The 24,801-nt window shown below is 46.1% G+C and overlaps 1 protein-coding gene across 3 annotated transcripts in view; it reads left to right on the top strand.

Moving 5' to 3' along the window:
- The window catches only part of LOC121600349 (cyclic AMP response element-binding protein A), a 97,978-nt gene extending 76,563 nt beyond the window's left edge, over positions 1-21,415 (top strand). For 2 of the 3 annotated variants that reach the window (XM_041928842.1, XM_041928844.1), the window contains 5 exons: positions 1,549-1,777; positions 14,943-15,586; positions 15,683-16,210; positions 16,290-16,433; positions 16,512-21,415. In XM_041928842.1, the coding sequence (XP_041784776.1) occupies positions 1,549-1,777; positions 14,943-15,586; positions 15,683-16,210; positions 16,290-16,433; positions 16,512-16,709 (1,743 nt within the window). In that variant the 3' untranslated portion in view covers positions 16,710-21,415. The remainder of the gene's footprint in view (positions 1-1,548; positions 1,778-14,942; positions 15,587-15,682; positions 16,211-16,289; positions 16,434-16,511) is intronic. The other variant, XM_041928843.1, reaches the window with a different exon arrangement.
- Positions 21,416-24,801: the final 3,386 nt, after the last annotated feature.

Consider the following 24,801-nt stretch of genomic DNA (forward strand, 5'->3'; position numbering starts at 1 on the left):
TGATGTGCGCTTAGAATGTTGCTGCAAAAACCGGGACGGGAAAAAAGCCGTTTTTCTCGCTGTGAACATTAATGCTCGATGCGTATGTTTTCCGTTCTGTTTTTTGTGTTTATGTATGCCCTTTGATTGGTATTTAAAAGCAAGTGAAATAATACAACAAAAAAAACTAATACCCTTTGCCCGGGAATGCGACTGAGAATGTGGCCGGGAATGTGAGCGCTTGCAAGGGAAGGGAAAATACAACGCCGTTACCGTTACCCATGCAATACGAAGCGTCTTTTCCTTCTTCACAAAAGGACCGGTTCCATTCGCTCTCTTTGCCACGGGGCGGGGCAGCAGTTGAACAACTTAATCTTGGGGCTATTTTTTTTTGTTTTAAGCTAAATCCATCATCATCATCATTGCCGAGCCCTGCGTTCTGTTGCCCCCGTACGGGTGCAGTAGAGGTGAGGGACGCATAGGGAAAGGAAAGTGCATGCACGCACTTTCGAAAGCTCTTAAAGAACTTTCAAAAACATCGAATCTACTAAATCGTTTAAAATTCGTACGCCAACCCTCGCTCGACGTGCATTGAAGTCGTTTGATCCGTTTTTTTGCTGGTGGGAATATGTGGCAGCGATTTGTCATACGGCCCACATTCCGATTGTGAGGATAATTATTTCAAAAGCCATACCCGTACCGGGCGGCTGGAACGAGATCGATTTATTGTACAGCGTACACACACAAAACGATAGACTGCAGCGAGCGCGTAAAGAACGAACCCCCTCGATGCGATTCGAGAGACACTTTAATTGATGTTTAAGCTGTCCCGTGGGGCTCGAATGTTTTGTGCTTGTACCGTTTGTTAACCGTATGCGGGGGAGAATGTGTAACTTTAGAAACGGTCGGAATGTTGGGCCACGGGCGGACAAATTACTTTCGGCGCCAGGTGATGCCGCGCGAGCAGAGCAATTCAGCGCGATCAGCTCGATTGGAAGTTGATCAAGCGGCCGTTTAACCGTTCATTGCGCTTCCAGAAATGGAGCGTTTGTGATACAGATCGCTCATAAAAGGCTGAAATTGATGGCAGCTATGTGACGTTTAAGGCGCCGCGACGAAGATGAAAGAAACGGTGACGGGAGTAAGCTCACTCGAGCTGGTGCTGCTTGAATGAAACAGATCCCCTCTTGAAGATTGTACAAGAATGGGCTCGCTCGATGTACCTTGCGAGGCGCTTCCTCTCCTTCTCTCTTGCTCTCTCTCTCTCTCTCTTTCTGTGTTTACTTTCGTGCGGCACAACTTCAATCGAACGATACTTTCAACCTGCACCCGAAGATGAATAATTTATACGAAAGCATACGCGAAAGATGGCACGTGAGATCATCGAAGCGTGATGACAGCATCTTTGACCGTTCCGGTGGGCTTCCGGGAGAGCCAAACAGCAAGCACTCACAACATCATTTCCATACTCACTTAACATAATGCAAACAAACAGTGCTGTTGTTTTGTTTTTGTTCGATTCAATTAGAAACTGATCGTGTTGTGTTGTGTTTTCCCAATTTCCAACAGAACCTCCAGGACACGCTGAAGATGTCCAACTATCCGGACATCCAGGACTGGATGGATCCACACTCGAAGCTGCCGCCGGTCATCCTGAACGACAAGCTGATGACGGACGCCATCATCGGGACGTGCATGCCGATCAAAACCGAACACTCGTACAGCCTCAACTCGGACGGCGATTCGCTGCCGGACACCATTCCCGACTCCCCGCACAGCCTGCAGAACAAGATGGATGGTAAGTTTGCTGGTCCCTAGAGTGGTTGCCAATGTTTCCGGGTACTCCTGGATGTGATACACTTCCCCATCAGCCTGGGACCGGCTTTACGTAATGCCCGGGCACGGGATGGCTGGATGCGATCACTTGAATCAATATTGGCATTTGTACAGCACGCCACACTGTCTTCGCCGTGTGTTGCTCAGCACTACCGCAACAAATGGAGCAACTGTCAACTGAAGCGTTGGGTTGAAGGCGTACAATGACGTACACGGGAGGATGAGGCGTGCTTGTCAAGGTTTTTTTGTTAACCGTGCACGGTCTCTTCTTCCTCCCATCGACTGTTCTAGATAGTAACGCTCGAAGCTTCGTCCGGGAGGCTGCCGAGAGAGGGAGAGATGGAAAATATTTGCCCAAGTGTGCGCCTTAAACCTCATCGCGGTAGTACGATTAGATACAAAACCCAGCACGCTTATTCTCCGAATAATATTCGATCTGGTTAACATTTTCGATGGTCCCGCTTGGGGTTTGTTTTTGCAACCTTCCACTCCCTTGTCCTTGTTTGTTTTGCGTATCTAATACCCTAGTCGGTGCTGAAATGTCACTTCATTTGTCTAAGAACTGATTGGAATTAGGTCCTAACAGACGATTGGGTGGAAACGTCTGGCATGTTTTGTCGTGTGGCAGGTCCTCCAACTAATGGTTCCTCTGGAAAGCATTGCAAAAAGCATGGCTGCTTTGCAAGGCTGCACGCGAGATCGATTGCATTGCTTCCGGTGCACGTTCACGTTCCAGAGCTGCCTGAGTGAGCTTCATACTTGAGTGAGAGAGACAAGGATTAGTTATTTAATCCCAGCACAGCCGCAGCTAGACGTCGGAGTTGAGGTTAGGCTGTGTGGTTTTGCTTCCAACAGTCAGCCGGAGCACCACTATGGGCAAAATACGACAAAAAAAGGAACAAGAGCCACAACCAGCTGATCAAATAGTGCCTCTAGTGTCTCTTGGGCTCTGCTATGCATATTTGTAGTACCGCGACAAGGTTACCAAACCAACAAAAAATGCGAGTGTCGTCAATTTGCTCAACCCATATTCAAGGTTTCCGAAAGTGAGAGTGTCGATATCAAAACAAGAAGGTTCTGAAATTTTCAACAAATTTTTGTTTTTCGAGACATAGTGCTCAACGGCAGCAGCACTTTTTAAAACCCGGATAGGTGAATGAAACGTTTTTCTCCCCAATGTCCTCCCTCGTATCGAGTAATCGGTTAGCCGGAATGCGATTACAATTATTTAATAGCGACTGAAATGCAGCAAGCCCCGCGAGGTGACTAATAAAGCCGGCGGCTGCAGTGACATTAAGCTGCTGTTTTGTCGGTTGGCGCTGCATGCGGTTACCGGTTTGGTTTGGCTGCCGTGTCTGCACACACACACACACACACACACACCACACACACACACACACACACACACACACACACACACACGCTGCAGCTCAATTGCAATTGGGAATGGGAAACTCTCTGGTTGTTTGGTTCGTTTGCAACAGTGTTGCAGCGATGATGAAAGCTCGATCAGCTCCCCCGGGGGCCACGATCTCTTAGCTCGCCCGCCCTCCTTCGGTGTCTTGCGCTAGCCGTATCCCTCGAGATCCCTCCTTAATGCCAGATGAGATGTTAATTGATTGTACGGATGCTTTGTGGAGTACGTTCACGACCGATCAGCATCACGATTTACGAGTGGCGCTTGAAGTTCCAGCAGGGAGAACTCTTCGCCTGGGAACTAACATGAGAAATTCACTCGCAGTGTATTCCCTAGCCACAGCTTTTTTTTTTCTTTTTGCGTGAAGCCCCGGGATTGTGGAGGAGTCGACCCTAATCGGCGTTTGAGATCGAGCCAACCCGGGGGTGATCGATGTTTGCATTGTTTTGGCTCTGTCCTAGAGTGGCGCACGTTCCCTTTTATTTGCTTTTTAGTCCATGTTTAGGATTATGTACGTCCTGTCCTTGGTTTGGTCAAGGGGTATCCCCCTTCGCTCAGCATCTGGATGACTCAGCATCGGAGTGTGTAGCGGTCGTGGTGGAATATAAATACATTACGCTATCGGTACGATTGCAATCGGATCGATTCGTTTGAGCCTGGGAAAGGCCCGTTGCGAATTGAAACGCATGAAGTTGAACGCAAAACAGTCCCCACAGCAGTACCGCGTGTACTCAGATTGAGTCATTTTCAACCCCCTTGATTTGGGCGTTCCAGGTGGCGAATGTGAATAAGAAATTGGTCCGACCGAATCAAGCTCGTTCAGGTGTGTGTGTATGTGCGTATTGCGATCGAAATGTGCTTTCTCGTGATCAGCGGTTGATCAGCGAAATATCTTGCCGAAGTCTCGGTGCCCCAAGCAAACGCACAGACGTGATCGGTTTGACAAATTCAACTACTACGTCTCCTCGCGCTCTCTTTCTTTCCCTCTCGATTAAACGAGATGTGGGAAAAGTAAAGCAAAAAAAAAAAAACACTACCCAAAGACAGCGCGTGTGCTCTATTTTGTCTTACTGTGCTCCGGCTTCTTGTTGAATATGTTTCACCTCACCTCGGCAAACCTCTCACCTTAACAGTCAAAATGTCAGTGACGCACATATGCTGTGGAGTTGGTGCACGGTGCGAAAGTTGTCTTAAAATGTCATAATAGTCGACCAACTTGTTCCGCGATAAATGAAACAGGATAAGAACGCACGCTCGAACAAAAAAAACCCCCCAAAAACCTGCGAATAATGGTACATGGTTGCCTGGAGGTTGGGCGTCCCTAGCCTCGCTTTGGGGTGCACAAATCTTTCTTCCAAGCGCCAGTGGCATTAACAAACAATTTGAAAGTTGAACTGGCATTATTCAAGGATAAGTAATGCAGACAAAAAAATGATGTTTTTATTAATGTCGTTAAGTACAAATTGCAACGCTAATCCGCGGCCGTTGTTTGGCATAGACAACTATCACTTCGGATTCTACAAACAGCCAATTAATAAAGCTATATTGGAGTCAATTTGCTTCCTTGAGCAGCAGAACTTGGCTGTTATTTCCTCAGCCAAACGTTTTATCTACCAACGAGAGGAATGAACCAATTGTGCTGCGAGCCTCGTTGATCAATGAATCTTTACGTTCCAAACCTTTGAGCGCAGCTTAATGCGCATTCGCACATTCGTTTGCGCGAAGATAATGCACGTGCTCGGCATCCCCAACGGTCGAGGGGGTGTGTGATCGTTTTTCTTGATTCGTTTTCGCATCGGTTCCGCTACTCTTCCGCATCCGCCACAACCATTTTGCTGCTCTCTCATGCCTTCCGAATGCGGGGAAGTGCTCGTTTTTTTTTTGCTCCTCTATTTGGGCCACTGTTCGACCCGGCAACGGCTAAATACCGCTACAATGTAGGGAGAGAGATAGGGGGCGTCCAGCTCGTGCGGCGTTCGTCGCTTACCATCTTAGCGTAAGCCCAACGCACCCCGAAATGACGCAATTTTCGCTCAGCTTTATCGACAAATTGGATATATTGGACAAGAGTGTTTCGAGCGCTTTTCCTTTTGGGTCGTTTTTTTTTTTAATTTTGGTTTTTGTTCCGTCGTCTTCTCGATCGCTCGGATTTAGTCGCGAAACTTTCGAACGTACGTGTGCGCGACGCCACTTTAACCTCGGCCCAAACCCAAATGTGACAAACTCGTTAAGGGGGGGCATTAAACGGGTGTTTGTGCTTGGTGCGTGAGAAATTTGAATTTGAGGTTGGTTTTTGGCTTCTTGTGTTTTATTTTTCGCTTTTTTTTCGGTGGGAGATTTTCGATTCGGTGCAACCAACCGGAAGTAAGGGAAGGCTATTTTTGGATAAAGTGTTGAAGAAAAAAAACACGCAGCTCTGATGGCAGCGTTTTATCCAATCATTGTGTGACTGCTTTACGTTTTTTTTCCTGGCCACTGTTTGAAACAGTATTTAAGAAATGCAGTAGAAAACTACGACCTTAAACAACTTAAAAAATTTACTGTTAATGCTTCAAATGTGTGTCTTAGTTGTCTATTTAAAGGGTTTACTTTTGTTTTTGAATCATAAAACCTCTTCCAGTTCATTGAACCTAACCTCCCGCTCCTATGCCCGACTGCTTTTCCCAGACTCACGCCGGCTCAGGCGCCTTCGAAGGCGTTCGGCAATGGAAGAGTGGCATAAAACAATTCGTACAACTCGCACTATCAGTCGCGTTGTGGCACTGACATTTATGCCCTTTTCACTTTACCTGTTTTCCTTTTGAAACGCGCTACACACACCCCAAAATAAAATGTCACTCTTGTCCCCACCCCAAATTTGTGCACCCACAGACACAATTAAGTAAAAAAGGCAACACAGCTGGGCGAACCGCGAATGGTAAAATCTGAAACCAATTTGCTTTTGATGCGTGAAGTGCACTTTTTTGTTTTACACTGCGTGCGAAATTTTAGTTATTTGCTCGGATTTTTTTTTAATGGACGAGTTATATGCGAAAGAAAACAAATAAGAAGAAAATGAGTGAAAAGAAAAAAAACGTCGCAAAGCAAACTCGTTTCGCATTTCCCACCCGCGCGAACCAGAACACTCCCTGGGACTGCCGGTCTTTTTTTAATGACTAGCCGAGAGGGGAGGTAGGCGAGGGCAACCGGAACACGCACCCCGCATTAAACCTCTTCCCTTTTACCCCAAGGCTCGAAAAAGGCTCGGTTTCAAAAGTGAAAACAATAAAACTTTTCGACAAGATTGCATAACTTATTTGCGAATTTGTTTGCTTTGCGCACATGCCGCCCCGATTCTCTTTCCCGGTGTTCCTTCCCCCTTCCCAAGAGTGGGGCTGGTTCTGAGGTCGATTGAATTATGCTGACCGTAAGCAACATTTCGCGCCACCACCACCAGTCCCAGTCCCAGTCCCTTCGGCGGCGGAAAGCGCGAAGCAAAACTTGTTCCAGCGCGCGCAAGCGCGAGCCCGACGCGGTTAAAAGATTTTCGGGTTTAATTCTCCACTTTTTTTTCAACCACTCACTGTCGCGTTTCGCACAGCTATGAAACTTTTATTCCATACCATTTGTTGTTTGTCTTTTCGGCAAAAACCAGAAAATCGGGTATACGCACTCTCACACACACACACACACACACACACACACACACACACACACACACACACACACACACACACACACACACACACACACACACACACACACCTGAGAAGCGAGCATTTTAATGGCTTAGCAAATATGTTAATGAAGTAGAACGGAGCATTTGCGTTTGGAAGCATTAACCCTTTCTGCGGCAGGCTGCGTCCGCGCCGCACTTCCATTTACGCGCCCTTTTTACGCCATCGTGCGAGCTGTGCTTTATAGTTTTGGGAATATTTTTCTGTTCTTCTTTTCACGTATGCTAATCAGAATTTTGAAGAAATCAGAAATTGCTTCTTGGTTTATTTTTGAATAAAAAATGCGATCAAGTCCGATCATTCGCCGTTGTGATAAGCGAAGAAATGACGCAGGACAGTGCTGGGAAGCTCCGGCAGGCAGACGATATCGAGAGCCACATTTGACAGCTTACAGCTCGTTTTCTGCTCGCCCAACGGGCGGATTCTTTTCTGCGTTTGTTTTATTTTATTTTTTCAATCAAGTGCCCCTTGTTGGGCCCCCTGCCTAACGATGGTTCGCGTTTGACAGGTTTATTGAGGATTTTATTGTAGCTGTGTGTATGTTTTCGGCCTTTTCGTTTTAGCGAAAAAACGAACGACAACACACACAAACAAAAAATAGTAATAAAAAAAAAGCTAAAGTACTGTTATGTGCTGATTGTTATTTAATGATTTGCTTTTCTGTGGTTTCCACGCGCGTCTCAGAAGGGGAGAAGATACATTTGTGCGTCTTGTAAGAAGGAATGATACCGTAAATTTTAGAAGCGTAGTATTGGGGTACGTAATATCTCCCTTTTGGATACCTTAACGTATAGTTCTTCATTTCTTCTAATTTAAATATTTTTAGCTCAATTGAATCCGCACCTCATCAACGCACCAGCAGTGTTGTAACATATCTTTCCAAAGAGCATTCACGCATTTGAAATGTTCTACAATTCTGATGGGATTTGATTTCACCAGACTGACCTCAAACAATCCAAATGACACCAGATAGAGACATTTGAGTAGGCTTTATTGTACTCTCTGTTGGATCAGCCGCTCAAAGCTGACAGTCTGGGTCTTGTGTTGCTGCAACCAACCATCCCATCCCAGCAACTGTGGGAAGGCCCACAGTTTCTTCTTTAGCTGGTCGCTCTACTCAACACTCAACTTCGATATGATAGTTATGACTTTACCATTTCTTTCATTGTCTACACGCCGGCCCAAGTGCCGAGTGCTGATACGCTTGGAGGCTAATGCTTGTGTCCACTGGTGACACTGGTTCTCAAACACTTATTCCCGTTTGTGCGTAGAACTTAGAAAAGGGAGAGAATGGCGGTTAACTCTGCCTAGCTCTTCTTCACACCTTCCTAGCTTCTTAGGAAAATGGAAAGGTAGTCGCCACAAACAGAAAAGAGGAAACAGGGGAACACATTCCCTCCGAGAAGTAATTTTAAACACACACGCCCAACGCACCACCACAACAAATTGACATAATTTCTGCGCTTTCTTCCCAGGTATTTGTTTTCATCTCAAATAGCGCTCCGAGTGCTCCGAGTGCTCCGGGGCACCTTAGCCCGTATCCGTTTATGTCTCACGGATCTACGAGATTGCATTGATGTCACTATTGGGCCCAACGGTGAGCCACACTGATTGCTTCCCCTGGCGTTTCTTCTCCCCCCTGTTCTAAATGTCGACATCCGTGTGGTTTGCTAGGGGTGTGCGTGAGCACTCTTTTACCTCTTGCTGCCTCCACTTCAATGAACAGAAATAAAAGCAAACCCGTTGACGCCGTTCTCGAGTGATGCTGAATGAAAATTCATTCATGGAATAAAATAGCACAAACCACTTCACTGCACTTGGGATGGATCCATTTCACTTTGGGTCGCGCGGGCTCTCCTAATCGCTCACCCGGCGCTGTGAAGTGCTCTCGTTTTTTTTCTCTCTCTCTCTCTCTCTCTCTCTCTCTCTCTCTCTCTACTTCCTCATCATCTCCTCGCGTTTTTGCGCACTATCGACTCACGATCTTCGATCGCAATCTCTTGGAATTGCTGGAGCAAATGGTTTTAGCGATCGCGATCTCGAAAGGGGAAAAAGAGGGTTCGTCGCTTGCTCGCCCGCAGCAAGGTAACGCAGCGTTAACCCGTGCTGACAGACGACGGGCTCGAGTAGGTATGCGCGGTACGAAGATTGAGTCATAGCTCATAGATTTGAAGGCACACAGACACACGCACGAATGGGAGTGTCTGAGGATCGTGATCAATCGTTCCAGCCATCCCCGAGCATGTCTATCGAGAGGTGTTGCGTGTTGTTGGTGTGTGGGTTTGTTTTCTATTCTCGTGTTGATGTTTTCAACCCAAATGCTCGGGTGGTCCCGTCTACGGGGCATTTGTGGAAGCATTGTAAACGCTCCATTGATTTATCTCCATCCCGAACTCCGCTCGAGACACAATGTCATTGAACCTTCTTCTTCTAGGGGCTGCTGCTTTGAATAGCAAAGAAGAAGCAGGCGCAAAAGGAAACAAATCCTCTTACGCATTATAATTGCTGTCCGTACCAGGTCGAACGTTTCTTTGGCAGCGTGTCTGCAGCGTGGTGGTGGGACGCCTTAGCACGTGTTTACAGCCAATTAAAGACATAAAAAGTGTCGCTAAATGACACACACACACACACGGTGAGGAAGGAAGGAAGGTAATGGAATGGAGCAGCAGCGGGCTTCGAGTATGATTGCTTTTAATGCTGATGATCGAACAGGCTGTGGTGCGACGGTACGGCCGGTTCAGTTCGTTTGTACCTTCGCACGCACATCGAGCGATAAAGTCTGACAGATCAGCCATTTAGCGCAGCGCTTAAGATGAATTATGACGCAACGGGAGAGATTTATTCCTGCCCGGTTCGGCGTGAGGTTGTGATAAATGTCCGAAAGCGTTTGCCATTCTATCTGCTGGGTGTGATGGAGCTTGTTAATGTTCTGCCAATGATGTGTGGAAGGGTTTGTACAAGTCACTGTTCGATTTGTGTAGTTCTTTCATTACAGGTTTCTCTATCCTGCCATTTGTTTTTGTTAATATCATTTTTTGAGTGGACTTTGACACTTGTTTTTAAGTCCATCTTGTTCGTTTATCATCTCTTTTTTCATTGAATTGAATGCATTCAATTTCTTGTTAAATAATAAGTATCATCCCTCCAGCAGTTATTTATGTTATAGCTGCATATAAAAGAGTGTAAAGATGCTCTTGACATTTTTATTGATTTAATTGTTTCCAACACCTGTACACTCACTAGCCTAGCCTCGCATGAGGAAATACAACCGTGTATGCTGTACTATTTGTCCATGTACACCCCTTCCCATAGCCCACAATCAATCAAACATCTTGCTGCGCCGTCCTGCCGTTCCCGTTCGTTGTGAAATGGTCCGCTGGAGGAAGAGCACCACCCAGATCAACCAGAGCAGTTCGAGCCCAAGGCAACGATCACACCCGCCCAGGGAAACGGCGGGTAGGAACCAATGCAATGGAAATGACAATAATTGTACAGCCGCTGCACAGTACCATGCATGATTTATCTGCAGCCAATTGCATTTGTCACTTCCATCATGTTTGCCGGGCGTTACCGCTGGGGCTGAGCTCCACATCAAGCGCATCGAGATTATGAAATTCTGAGCACGAGACCACGAGCGGAACGGACAGAGAAAGGGAGAGAGAGAGAGAGCGAAAGAGAGTGCGGGCATGATGGACGATTTGTTACATCGATTGCACGCAACTGCACTTGCACACAGTATACTGCCTGGTTGCGGTTTCGCATCGCTCTAATCCACCTTCCACCGCTCTCCCCCTGCAAATAAGTCATATAAAACCCCGGCGGGGCCGCACGGCATCACTTCTCCACGGCTCGCGATAAATCTCACTTTCAATCTGTATGTTAAAAAAAAAGAAATACAACGAAGCCGCCTTTGACAAATGTTCCATTTCTGCACTGTGCCATTACACCGTGCTCATCGACCGTCTTTGCCGCCGACGTCGCTTTTCTGCTGGCGGCGCACACACGATCACAGCGCTATCGGGAGATCGGGAGAAAATTGATCGCACACATCGCCGCCGGTGGTTTCAGAGGGCTTTTTGCCTACAGATTCAAAGGTTTCTTCGGGCACTGTTTGAAGTCGCATACTTCCGGCAACATTGTTGCAAAGCCGTGTCTCAAATGAAAAGTCGATTGTTTTCCGCTTCGGTTCGGGTAGTGACGGGAACGGAACCCGCGGGTCGATTTTGCAAGCAAACGCACCGAAACGCACGGAAAAAAGTGCTGAAGCAAGCAGCGCAAAAACGGCGTTCGGTAAACCACAGCAACCAGCAACAAAATGATTGTTTGGGTAGGAATGTGCTGAGAGTGCCCTGCGGGTGTGGGTGTGCGAAAGGAATGCATTCCCGGTCTCGTTCCATTGAGCGTGCCACGATTTATGACGCGCAAAATGACGGAGGAAAAACCTTTTTTTCTTTAAAGGGTTTAGGCAAAGTGAGTGGTTCCGAGCCGTTTGCCAAGAGCTCATCTAATGGGAAAACGGGGAAAGAAAGGAGTAGAATTCCGCGCGCAAAAAAGTGCGATAAAATGGGAGCGATTGATAATGGCGGCTAGCGAAAGTGCATCAGGGGGGAGACGGGGCCGAAAAAAGAGAATGGAAAGGTGGAATTTTCTTTTCCCCGTTTCGGTTTCGGATCGTTTTTCGTGCCGGAAATAGACAGTACAGTACACCGCCCGCCGTTGACCGAGTTCAAAACAATGGCAGTTTTATCGGCCCCCACCCAGTTGGGAAAGGGAAACAATCGCCCTACCGGACACACTGGCGCTGCTGCTGTGTGAATTGGTGCACTATTTATGACGCCCCGCGTGTGCTTCGTGAAGGATGGATGGAAATGAAAGCGATCTTTGCGTGATTGAGTGGAAGTTTTTGGGAAATGGAAAGGGGAGAAGGGCAAGAAGGGCAAGTTCCATTTTGGAGGGGTGTGTCGGTTAATCGAACTGCATTTACCTTTTGCCTTTTAGTGGTAGAAAGTCAGCAGCGTGGTTTCGGACATTTTCTTTAAATTAAGATTAGGAACTAAAGTCCTCACAGATTTTCAACTTCAATGTTTTTTTTTTCCTTTGCGTAGCGTTGACTCCATAAAATAGTGCACTTTGTGCTGTGCGCAACTTCACTCAGGAAAGAAAAGCGGAGCCATAAAGGTGTCGACAGCATTTCTCCACCTTCTCCACAGCATGACGCGCATCGCTCAGTTGGAACGGTAACACGCCGGTGGAATGGAAATCGAACTCAACCACCGCTCGTAGGTTTTTTGGGGTGATATTTGAAAGTATCGAAATGAAGTGATGCACCGTCTGTGACGGTGACGCGCGATGGTTCGCCTTCGCCTGTTTGATTCGCGGTGTCTGATGACGCTTTTTGTGAAAGTAAACGATCGCACGGCTACGATTGGAAAACTGCGTGATATCGTGCAACTAGATCGAGATGGTACTAATTTATTACGGCAAAGCAAATCAAAGGGTCGAACTCGTTCGTTTGAATGCTTGGAAAGGCCTTCAATATCATTTCAAAGAAGCGCTTAAGCGACTCAAATCAACAAAAACAGACCACAAACCACATCACCGCTATTGCCAACTGACGGTCACAAATCACGATCCGCTCCTTCACACCTCAATCCAGAGAAATCCTGCCGCATGACTCATCGTGGCAGGCAATTATGACGTCCGTGGTGAAGACGACACCACGAGCCCGATCACGAGCTATAGCACAGACGGCAAGAGACAAAAACAACAACGCACGCCTTCGAAACGGATCGAAAGAGCGTCATTTAGCGTCGGTTTACGTCATTTCGCGTCGAGCATCGAGGGGTCCGGAGCGGGCGTTTGCGGTTGTGATTATGATTGCAAGACGACGACGGCCCGACGGTTTGCCTCCCGATCCCGATCCTTACCCGCCGCTCGGCGAGTGTTGCAAAAGTGCAGCACCAGTGTAGGTTGTGGTGCATCGGAAAACTCGCTCCTCGATGATGACGATGATGACGATGATGATGGAATGTCAATGGATGCGGTCGATTGAAGCACCGTGTGGCCTCTCTAACCTACTTCAAACCCTACACCAGCCGTGCCACCAGCCTCGGAATCACAACTATTTCAATTAAAATTTAATGAATTTCCGTTTCGAGCATGGCGCGAAAGGCTCGCGCGCGCGCACACGCTTGATCGATTGATCGCGACGGCGATTATGTGAGACTTTTCCACGAGGAAAAGCGCCTACATGAACGAGGAGAGCGAGTTGTCAATTAGTACGAAAAATGCGACCCTTTCGGTGCGTAGACACACGGTACCCAACGGAGAGAGAGGGGGAACGCCAACTTTCAACTAGCTCTTTCAATATTGTAATCATTCAATTAGGGAAAAGGATTGCGCGCTGATTTTCTGCATGCTCGGGGGGAAGGTTGTTTTTTCTCTCTCCCTCTTTCTCTCTCTCTCGGCAAGGCCGAACCGACGCGCAGTGACCGGACCAGCAAATACCATCTTTGGAACGGGTTTTGGTTTTTGCCGGTTTTGCTCCCTGCATCGCAACAGTACTGCGCTGTTGCAGCCACGCGTTGGGGCCGGTCCAGGCGCTCGATGCTGCGATTTATTATGGTTATTAATTAGATGAAGATCATTTTCACCTGTGCAACCTTCCCGATACGCTACCGTGTAGCAATAGAGAGAGTGAGAGAGAGAGAGAGAGAGAGAGAGAGAGAGAGAGAGAGAGAAAGGGAGAAAAGGCACAGACATAGGCCAAGCATGTAGACATTCTTCGCGATGCCCACGATAACGCAAACTCCAAGCGATCATAATCATGTTGCTGGCGGGCAGGCCCGCGTGTGTGATCCAAGAGGCAAGATCGGTTGACATTTTGGGCTCTTCCGATGCCTCCGCTTGCCTCGACAGAAGCTTTTAACCGGCCGGTAGTGGCTCGTTAGTGGACGACGGTTTGCGACTCGGGCAGGTCCCCCTGGCGGATGACTTTTACGAGCGACCATATTAATTATCGTTTATGAGGATTGCTTCTGCTGCCGATCGCTACCCGATCTCGTCCCCTGCTCCTTTGCTGGAGCCTGTTTTGCTAAACGAGCTACGGTGTGGTGTGAAGATTTGGACAGGTCGAATGCCTTGTAGGGCATTTAGCTGCAACATTGTGTCGATAGCAGGGTGAAATATTAAACGATCTGGCCGTTTGCCTGACTCGAATGCATGTGTTCGATCGCTTTTGCAGTTGCTTGGTTTGATGTCGGTTATTTATTGTTGCATACTGTTTTGGCTAATGATATTCTATGTTTTTAATAATTAGAATTGATGTATGAATAATGATTTTTGTTATTTTCTTATTCAATAAGACTAAATATGAAATGATTTTTTATTAGTTTTTTTTTAAAGTAATTTCATGTTTAAACTTACAAAAAAGTCTGTTTTAGTACACTCTGAACTTCAAATTTAAAATTGAATCATTCGGCTTCGATGATGTTCATATTCTGATGAAACTTGAAGCAATTCCCTGAATTTCCCTGCCCCGTCCATGAGTTGAAGTTTAAGAAGACCCCAAGCTGCGTCCATATTCCTGCTTCCCGCCCCAATTTACATCATCCTCCCGTCGTCTTATGTAACACCGCAAAGCCAACCCGTTCTCTGCAGTGCTCGTGAAACAGGAGCAGCAAATAAAACACCGCCCGCTCCCGCGCAGGCGTTCAAACAAAACCTACTATTCCGAATTCCGAATACACCTGTCAAAACAACGGACGACGCGAACTGCGACTGACATTTGCGCGTGCATGCAGCTGATTCGCTTTGACCTGAATATGTATCTTGAAGCAGTTTCTTTGCAACAATTTGCGGGGAAAAGATATATTTATAACGCTATAAGCTTAGTTATAGAATACCCACGGATGGCTTTTAATTGTGTTTCTTTGTGTCTTTTTTTCTACCTCTTGCTCTCCCTCCCATTCCACTCCGCAATTACGACATCTCAGCAGATATGGATGAGGAATGCTATCCGGCAATCAGCATGAATGGCAGCAGCAAACATCAGCACATCATTCACAGACAGCAGCACCATGCCAACTCGTTGCTGGTCAACGGGCAGACGCGCGACAGCAAGCCACCCTCCTTCGCCGGGATGTCCCTGTTGACAAACGGTGCCGGTGCCATGCTGTCGAACGGTTTGGTGACAGCCCAGCAACAGCAGCAGCAGCAGCAGCAGCAACAGACGGCACCGTTGGGTGCGAACGGTCCCTTCGGCAGTCTGCTTAACAGCAGCAACAACAACAACAACCATCTGGCGGTGAATCACAACCTCAACCTCAAGGAGAGCATCGTCGGGCTGAAGGGGCTGGCCGGGTTCGGTTCCAGCTCGTCCTGCCACGACTCATCCTCATCCACCTCCGCCAGCAACGCATCGGACATCGATATCGATGAGACGACGGTCAAGGAAGAGCCCCTGTCGCCCAGCTCGAGTTGTCCACCGTCCCCCGTCGGTTCTGGCTGCGGTGGTGGTGGTGGTGGAAGTGGTGAAGGTGGTGGAGGCTCCCTCCTGAACAGCTTTTCCGCCTCGTCCGTTAGTCTCGGCGGAAATATGGCCGGCTACACGCACTCGGATCTTGTCCTCGAGCATAAGGTAGTGTCCGGCGCATCCAACAGACATGAATAAGCATCCTAAGACTTTTTTTTTCTCTCTCTCTCTCTCTCTCTCTCTCTCTCTCTTCCTCTCCAGAACGGTTCCCTCCAGCTGTCATCCGCCACACAGAGTCTGCTCAAGAATCAGCAGATCATGATCGCGTCCAGCATTCCCCAGCAAAGCTCAACGGCCTCAACCCAGCAGCAGCAGCAGCAGCAGCAGCAGAAGCTCGTGATGTCCAAGCTGAACATCAAGATGGAACCACAGTCCTCCACCGCGTTCGGGCTGCCGCCGACACCGCCCTCCTCATTGCCGAGCGACGAGTCGGAAGGCAACCAGAGCCCCGAACATCACGTTTCCCCCATGTCACCGCCGACCGATCACGGCAGCACGTCGAGCGGCGCCAACTCGACCGCTTCGAGCCGCCGCACGTCACTGCACGCGAGCGGTGGTACAGGGGCCGGCGCCTCCATCGGCAGCACCGCCGGTGGCAGCCAATCGGGCAACTCTACCTCCCGCCAGTCGTCCTCCACAGCTAGTCACCACAGCTCAGCTGCATCATCACCGTCCGCCAGCAGCTCGTCGAGGCAGCCTATTCACACCCCGCTCATCAGTAGTCAACCGGTACGTCCTGGGGGAAGGCTCCAAGTAACAACACCAAAAGATCCGCAGAAGTACTAACGTCATTCGGTGTCATTTACAGAAGGGTTCCACGGGAACGCTCATCTTGACGGAAGAGGAGAAGCGAACACTGCTAGCAGAGGGCTATCCCATCCCTACCCGGCTTCCGCTGACCAAGGCCGAGGAGAAATCTCTCAAAAAGATCCGGCGGAAGATCAAGAATAAGGTAGGTGGCAAGGTTCTGCTCCACAAGATCTGCTCAAAATTCGCAAAAATTGATTTCTAATTCTTGCTGCCTTCTCAGATCTCCGCCCAGGAAAGCCGAAGGAAGAAGAAGGAGTACATGGACCAGCTGGAGCGCCGGGTCGACATACTGGTGTCGGAGAATCTCGAGTACCGCAAGCGGGTCGAGGCGCTCGAGGACTGCAACCAGAACCTGCAGACCGAGCTGTCGAAGCTGCGCCAGCTCATCAGCCGACAGGGTGCGCGGAAGGCGTCCTAATGTGCTGTTTTTGTGAGTGTGAAAATCACACAGGCACACATACACAAATGTACAAACTAATGCTAATGTCCCGAAGACACGCCGGGTCGTGTGAGGAATCGTGTTGGATAAGGGAAAATGGAACAGTTTTCGTGCAATAAGCTAGAAAGGCTTTCGTACGATTGGTGGCGCCTCTCCAGGAGGCGAGCGCGCGAGTGCCTCGTCAGAAGTGCCGATCCCACGGTTTCGGGGTGAAGTCTTCCGCGTGAGTGCATCGGTTCTAGGTCCCCGCAGGGATGAAGAGTTGTTATTTCGTAGCGCGTAAGTAGTAATGTTTAGGGTGAAAGGATGGATTAGACACTGTGGCAGTGAGGGGTGCTTGTGTCTTCGAGGCCTAACAAGCAGGAAACGAACGTAGTTAACATTCCAAAACCAGAGCCGAGGTGGCGTTTGTAGTCTATTTTTAAAAGACCCGACCGGGACTGCACAGGATAGTATAGAGAGAAAGAAGGTGTAGGTTGCTATAGCAAGCTCTTTATCAAAAACGGAGAGGCGGTAGAAGAGGGTTGGGTTCCTGATAACGTGTGCCTTGTTGTTTTGTAGGTACCGTACACTGTGGGCAATCTCCTATCCTTACTTGCCTGCCTGTCACTTCAAAATTCAGCGTGATTCTCACGCCTTAAAATGACTCCATTACTTGCGGGAATGGACGAACGGTTTTTTAAAAATTTGGTTGTGCTTTTCTTGATATAGGTTGTTACCTCGCTTGAACTTTTAACTTAGCATTTATTGGCAAACGCGTCCATGCGATGATGGAGCCGTACGACAACGCCTGCGCGCTCGAGCGCGTCATCTAGCGGTCGCTAGTGTAAGCCAATCAACGAAAGCAGTGTTTCTCAAATGCGATCCATTTATTTTGAACACATTTACACGTCCTTTGTTACTTTTAGAGCAAGGATTTTTTTTCTCTCTTCACGTAACACATATTTACTATTGATTTGTAACTTTGTTTTGAGGTGACACAGAAAGGATTGTGTGTACAGAAAATGGCATTACATGCTGCTGGCTGCCACCGTTCAGCAAATGTAGCAAATGTAAATAAAGCATCTGGTTCCAATTTCCTTTGCCCTTTCTGAAAAAAAAACACGGCAGGAAATTGGAACTACTGCAGCGAGACAACAGTTCGGGACTGATTCGGGTAAACACTAATTACTTTCTACTACGCATTTGGTTTACATTTGCTTGTTGTTTGTTTGTTTGATGTTTGTTGGGTTGTTTGATTAGTTGTAAGTGACATTCATTTGCATTGCTAGAAGCTGTCCGTTTGTTGTTTTGGATTACTTTCGAGTAAGTGGGAATAAAAACAATGACTACGTTTAAGCACCCTGTACAGCTTGGTTTGCAAGTACGTATTACACCTATGGGATGCGTTGTGAGGGATGGCTATACGCTTGACCGTGTTTGGTTTTAGAGGAGGAAATATTTACTAGCACAAAAAAAAAACGCTGCATGCTAGACAAGCACCATCGTAATGCAAAATGTATTCTGTAATTAGCATTTGTTCGATGTTTAACATCGTGTGTCGATGAAGATGTAGTGGATTTAATCATACTGTACATACTGGTTCAGCAAGCGCGATTCCCGATGGTCGGAACCGCTGGAACTTTTTCTCTCGAGTGTCAAACCTTTTGAGTCATTTTGTTTGTTCTAAAGTGTGCGAAAACAACGTTCCTTCCCCCTTGCCCGGGTAGTGCTGGGTTTGAAGTGAAGTGGTACTTATCATACTTGAGCTAGTATTTGCTGGTGCAGAACACAACAGAGAGACGCCTATTTTCATACGCCTTTGCTTTTCGAAAGGCAAACAGTCGTCTACAGCTTTTTATACTTATACGCGTTAGGCAATTATAATTAAAAGAGATGCAGATTAAAAGAGACAGATAAGGAAATGAAGAGAGAAAGAGAGATAATAGTAGCCTATTTACAACGAGGATGTGTGGTGAGATAAATGAATACATTTTTAAATCCCATAAACACATCCATCCATACAACCATTTGGTGTTACTTAGACTAAATGCTCATCACTGAGCTATTGTCAATACGGAGAGGACTTATGAGACGCGCTTAAATAGACAATTGAACAAGCAGATTGTTGAACTGTTCAGTGCGCTTAGTGGAGTAATCACACAATTATACAAAACAAAAACATACCTACGCGAACTTAGTGCGATGTAAAAGATAACAAACTACCTATTTATAGACAATGTTACTGTGGAACCAATCGATGACTTAAGTATATAGCATGTAAATTGATTAGCTTATAGTATGTATTGGTCTAAGAGAGAAAAAAAAACACACAAGGATAAGCAAAATGAGCCTTTGAGGAAAACAAGCACTACTTCTCACAACGAGCAAACGGGGGTATTGGTGTGGTGTGGCAATTGCAATCCAAAACAGCTGGGAATTTATATTCATTCAGTACTAAAGTACTATCAAATCCGCCTAACGTTTCGTTTGTCGTTCGGGTAGCGTTTACTTACGTGTTAAGGTTAAGCTTTGGGTTTCAGTACTGTCAATGTAGCGGATAGGAAATAATACACGGCGAACTCTTGAGTGAACTGTACTGCACGAAGCAACCTTTTTCGGACCTTTTTTGCAAGCATCGATTCGGGAAGCATCAAAATCTGCCATTTTAATTATTTAATAGCCTTACATTCGGAGACGCCTTGCAAAAGTAGCAACGGCAACGCAAATGGTTGAGAAGCACTGGCTCACAGTCGCGTGCACAGGGTAGGCAAGAGAAGAGTGAGAGGCAAATTAAAGTTTATTTTGAATTTAGTTACACACACACATACACATACATGCATACATACATTCGCTAGCTTTAGAGTCTTATTATTTTGTCGTTTAGCTTAAGCGTACGTTAGGAATGCAATTGTTTATATTTGAAGTTAATTTATTAGTCTTTTAGAAGGAAAAAAAACAACCCTTTTTACATTACCAGCAGAAAATATGCAATTTAAACCCGGGAGAAAAAGCAAAAAACACTGGAGAACGTTTCGGCATTGAAGATGAACGTTATATGTATTGCATTTGTTTTAAAGATGTTTCCTCTATTACTTGTTTGACTTAGTATCTAATTTGACTGATTCACTGTTCACTGTTTCGATTTTATTAGTTTCTCCATTCTATTTGTGCTAGTGTTTTTTCCGTCTTAGTTTACATTTTCAAAGGTGCAATCATCAAACTTTGTGTGTGCAAACCATTACACTACTGTGCAATTCTAAAGATATTAAACTTATTCGTATTGTTTTGTTACTTGTTGTTTCGGTTTACTTCTTTTGTTTGATTTTTTTTTTGCAATCGCAGAAAAAAAATCTGAAATTTGTTTATCATTATTTTTTATGATAATTTTGGCATACACACTGCACTGTTTAGTGGTTACTTTTTTTTCTCTTTCTACTAAGTAGCTTCTAATAGGCAATTAAAAACACCAAACAGTCGAAACAAAAGGGAACGATGGCGAGCGAAACTAGATTCCATATACAGTGAACGATTTATCATGTTACCTAGCGGTGGATTGCAGTGGGAGCGTGCAGAAGGCATAAGAATGCAAAAGCGGCGGCACTTGAGGTGGTTTAAAAATATCTACGTTCTTCTCCGTTCAACCCTAACCTAGGTTAGATGAAATCATCTTGTGCAGGAAGTTGTAAAAACAAAACCCCCATACACACCGGTGCTCCCCGACGCTCGAAAGCAATGCGCTCGAGTCGAAGGTGGAAATGTCTAAAACTAATTCCAACCGGCCTGGTAGTTGAAGTAATCCCACCTTCAACGGGCATCATGCAGGTGGAGACGGACGGATGGGCACATCTGCATCCACGGTCCGCGAAACTGCACCATGCAGTCACTATTTTTAGACCGTGCCTCACAGTCAGTCGTCGGTGCAAAGATCAGTGGGCCGGAGTGGGTTGTTTGTTTTTGGCTAGAAGTAGTCGTTGACTTCATGAAACTGCACTATCAAACAGAGCAAAGGAAGGGAGAAAAAGAAGAAAAAATGCATTTAACAGGAAGAGAGGAGACGGTATAAACACAACCGAGGGGTTTCGAGACAGACAGGAAGTTGCCAGACCGATTACAGTCGCGACAGAATCACAGCCGCGTGGAGACTTAGAAGAGAGTGAGAGAGAGTGAGTGAGTTGCTCTCACAATGAAAGATGGAATGCCGGATATTGATAATGTGTGCATGTGTGTGTGTGAGGAATGTGCAGGACATATTTTGGGACTTAGACAATAGCATAAGCCTAGCGTAAGACTTTATGTTAAGCATAGGTTTGTTTTTTTTCTTATTCTTTTCGTTGGTATGTTTGTTCCCACACAATCAGAGCCTGTCTTTTCGTTTCGTATCGTCTCTCCAATAAGCGTTTAGGCTAAGGTATCGTTCCAACTAGCATTACCGTGTTTTTTTTTTCTTTCGTGGCCTAGCGTTTAAGACAGATTTAATTATTGTTTTGTTCGATTTGTTTAATGCAACGTTTAATTTGACCGATAGAAGAGAAGGGAGAGACAGAGAGAGAGCGATGCGACAGTGCCTCGGGCAAATGCGTACCACATGTGGAGAGAAGCCCGAGGCACTACAATATGCAACCGCAAGCCGGTGTTGTACCAAGATAAATGTGGAAAAACCAATTCCAATACGCGGGGTCAGAAATAAAATTTCCTCACTTACATTATTGTAAAGAGTAACCTGAACACTTGCCAGTGTCGTTTGCGTCTGTTTTATTCTTCCCTCCGAGCACGATGCCAACGTACGCGCGTACGTGCCGGCATATGCGAGCGAGAGGGATGTCAAAAAATATTGTTCATAAACGAAAGATTCCTGTTGAGAACGGTCGGTCGTTTCGATTCGTGCAGCAGAACCTCGGGGAGCAATTTTCCGGACCGGCCAGCGGACCGGAAAAACACTCTCTTCCCATACAAAGCCATTCGACGGTGATGGTTGGAAAACGGAAAACTGGTGAGTGGAGGAGACGGGTCCCAGACCCAGCCCGGAAACGGTTGGGAATGTTGAGATAAAAAAAAATTTAAACCCAACGGGTAAAGGAAACATCCTTATCCTTCGAACAGCTGTGAACGGTTGTGATTCTGTGACCAAATCGATATTAACGTCTCGCTGGCTGGCAGATGCTATGCTAATGTTTGCACGGCGACGTGCTCGGTCGGCGATAGTTTTGACGTGAATGCGAACCGGATAAACTGCGCAGCATCCAACTGCATCTGTGGCCCAACTATACGGCAATAGTTTTTCTCTGGTGCGACGGCAAGGCAAGGGGACGTGGGAGCGCAGGAAAATTGGAGCTTTTGGGGAGGGAAAGTTGTGATTTTCCACAACGGGAGCTTACAAAGTTAGGCCTTCTTTGCTGTCACTGTTGTAGGGTTTTCTTAATAACGGTTATTGCTTTACTTTAAATTATTTCGGGGCTTGTTTTGATTTTATTTCAAGCAAACTAATGACACGAATGCGAGTCAAATAACTACAAATGTCAATAAGGAAAACATTCCTTCATGAATTTAAATGACTATTTAAACGAACTCGTCATCCAGAAATGCGTGCAGTGAGAAATTAAATCTGTAATTAATGATTGTACTTAATATGTTCTGTAAATACGTTCTTACATGATGCGTGAATTTTGTAATTCGCTCAACGAACATTTTTAAATAAAGAGCGCCATCTGCTGGAAAACAGTTTGAGCTATGAGCTTCATTGCTTCCAACAGCATCCGCTAGAGGTCCGCTGCTTGGTGGTTGGTGTATTGGATATTTTGTAACGATAAGTTGCATTGGTTGCACTGAAATATGGATTATATCTTTTCTGTTCTTTCGCTTGCTGTGTCAACGACAATCTGTTGAATAACAATTTGTTCTGTCCTCTATGACCCTTAAATTTATCATTTTGAAAAACAATGTGCCAATAGTTGATAAGGGACTTTCAGCTACAAAACGTCTTTATTTTATTATAAACAGACACACCTGCATGCAGCTTCTGCATCAACAAACACCAAACACAACCCGTTCGGTCAGTTTGTAAACAGCACGCCACGTTTATGTAAACGCTTGTTTCTTTCACCGTTCGCGTACAACATTCCTGACCCCCGACAACCGAGCTCTGGTTGACCTTGGCGCAAACTCTTTCGTTTCGGGATGATATTCAACCGTTTCCCATCTCTTTCCTCGCATTCTACTCTGTCTCTTTAAAACGGGATTTGTTTTTGTTGCGCCGGCACTGCTGTTGTGGTATCGTGTTTTGTTTACTATACTATCACTGCAGAAAAAAAACCCGTTTCTTTCGCGCGCGCAGTTGCAGTTAAATTGCAAATATCGTGGGCTGGCTTCGGCGGCGGCTTGTTGGGCGCTCGTTTGCTACTGAATCGCGCTCTCTCGGTTCATCTGTCTTGTAGGGGGAATGCTTGGTTCATCTTTTTCTTTCGATGCAGTTTCGTTTGCGGATGCGCATCACGCTGCTGCATCAGGAGGTCGTAAAATTTGTGAAGAAATGAGCGGATGGTAATGCCGAACTTCCTCTCAGTTTTATTCCATAATATTAACATATTGCTAATGCAAATGTCATAAAAAAGATATAAAAACGTACAGGTTTGTGTAGATTATGAGCAACTCCTATGATCAAGGCTAGGCACCCTTAACCTCTAACGTCAACGAAACGGGCCGAGCTTTTGCGTGAGGATAAACGAGAGAAACTGATTTCCCCCATCACAGTTTTTTTTGCGATGCCCTCAAGGACTCTCTCGCCCAGGATTTACTTGGCAGAGGGAAAAAAAAAACATTCTGTGGGAGTGGCCTTCTGCACTTCAAGGAAGAAGAAAAAAAAAAGGACAACGTCCCCATTTTCGCGAGAGAGAAAAAAAGCATTCCAAGATTTTGGAACCAAACAACCTTTTTTGCAACCTGCAGCGAAGCTGTTAAAATAGCCAAATGAGGTACTCAGGCAAGACGTTTCATAAATGGTTCGGCGTTCGGTTAATGAATCGTGATTAATTGTTGTCTAATTGCATTTAAAATCGGTCCGGCGCTGATAGGGTGCGCAAAAGAAACGTAAAAAATGGGCAAAACTGATTGCTTACCATTTATTCCAATGTAAGATGACAATTTTGAGCTTGAAAAAGCGTTGTAACGTGTTTTTTTATATGTTTTTAAAGCATTTGAATTATGTTTGAACTTAAGAATTGCAATACAAACAGATGCGACATTGACACACTTTTCAAACTTCGGCACACTTGCTCGTTGTGTCAATCCCATTTATCTTTATTATTGTTGCCTTCGTTACCCAAACCCGTGAACCAATCTTACTGTTTGCCCTGTTACCCTTCTACGGTAGCAGCAAAAATTAAAACATCTTTTTTTTTGGTCCTTTCCATCCCGTTTCCCTAACCGAGGGTCTTCAATCCGGAGTGGTTAGAAAACAATTTGTTTCCCGCTAGCCGCGCTTCTTTGCATAAGCGGTTTTGGGGTTGTTATTTCCCCCCTCTCCCTTTTACCCTCTTGTGTTTAAACCTTTCCAGTGTAAAAGAAAAATAATAAATTCCGGATGCTCGGTGACACTTGACTCCGGGTTGCCGCGTACGGTGGGCAACGGTCGTGCTACCTGCAACGGGGATGAGGTGCGTTGGTCAAGGACACAACCCGTCGAAATTGCTTCCAATGACAGGGTAATTGCGAGGAAAAATAGATGAATAATTAAACGTGAAGTTTTCGCGATGATCTTTTTGCTTTTTTTGCTGTCCACTGAAGACGTGCTCCGTGCACTTAAGATAGCCTAGTACTAGTCGTATCCTTGATGGGGTCGCGGGCCTGTGATGGGGGAATGGTTTAACTCTTGCCCTTCGGGATGATTAACCCGAAGCGCTATGGGATGGGATTTCTTTTCCCCCTCTTTCCACAATATGCAATGATGACAGAAATGTCCAATAAAAAGTGTACTTAAGTGAAGGTAAATGGAATTAGCGATGATTGCTGATTGTTTCGGAGCAGCTCAGTGTTTCCTCGGAACGTCTTATGGTATTTGTACGGTAGAAAAAAGGCATCATCTGAGCAAAGGGGT

The sequence above is a fragment of the Anopheles merus genome, chromosome 3L, assembly GCF_017562075.2.
Source record: "Anopheles merus strain MAF chromosome 3L, AmerM5.1, whole genome shotgun sequence".
Classification (NCBI taxonomy): Eukaryota; Metazoa; Arthropoda; class Insecta; order Diptera; family Culicidae; genus Anopheles; species Anopheles merus.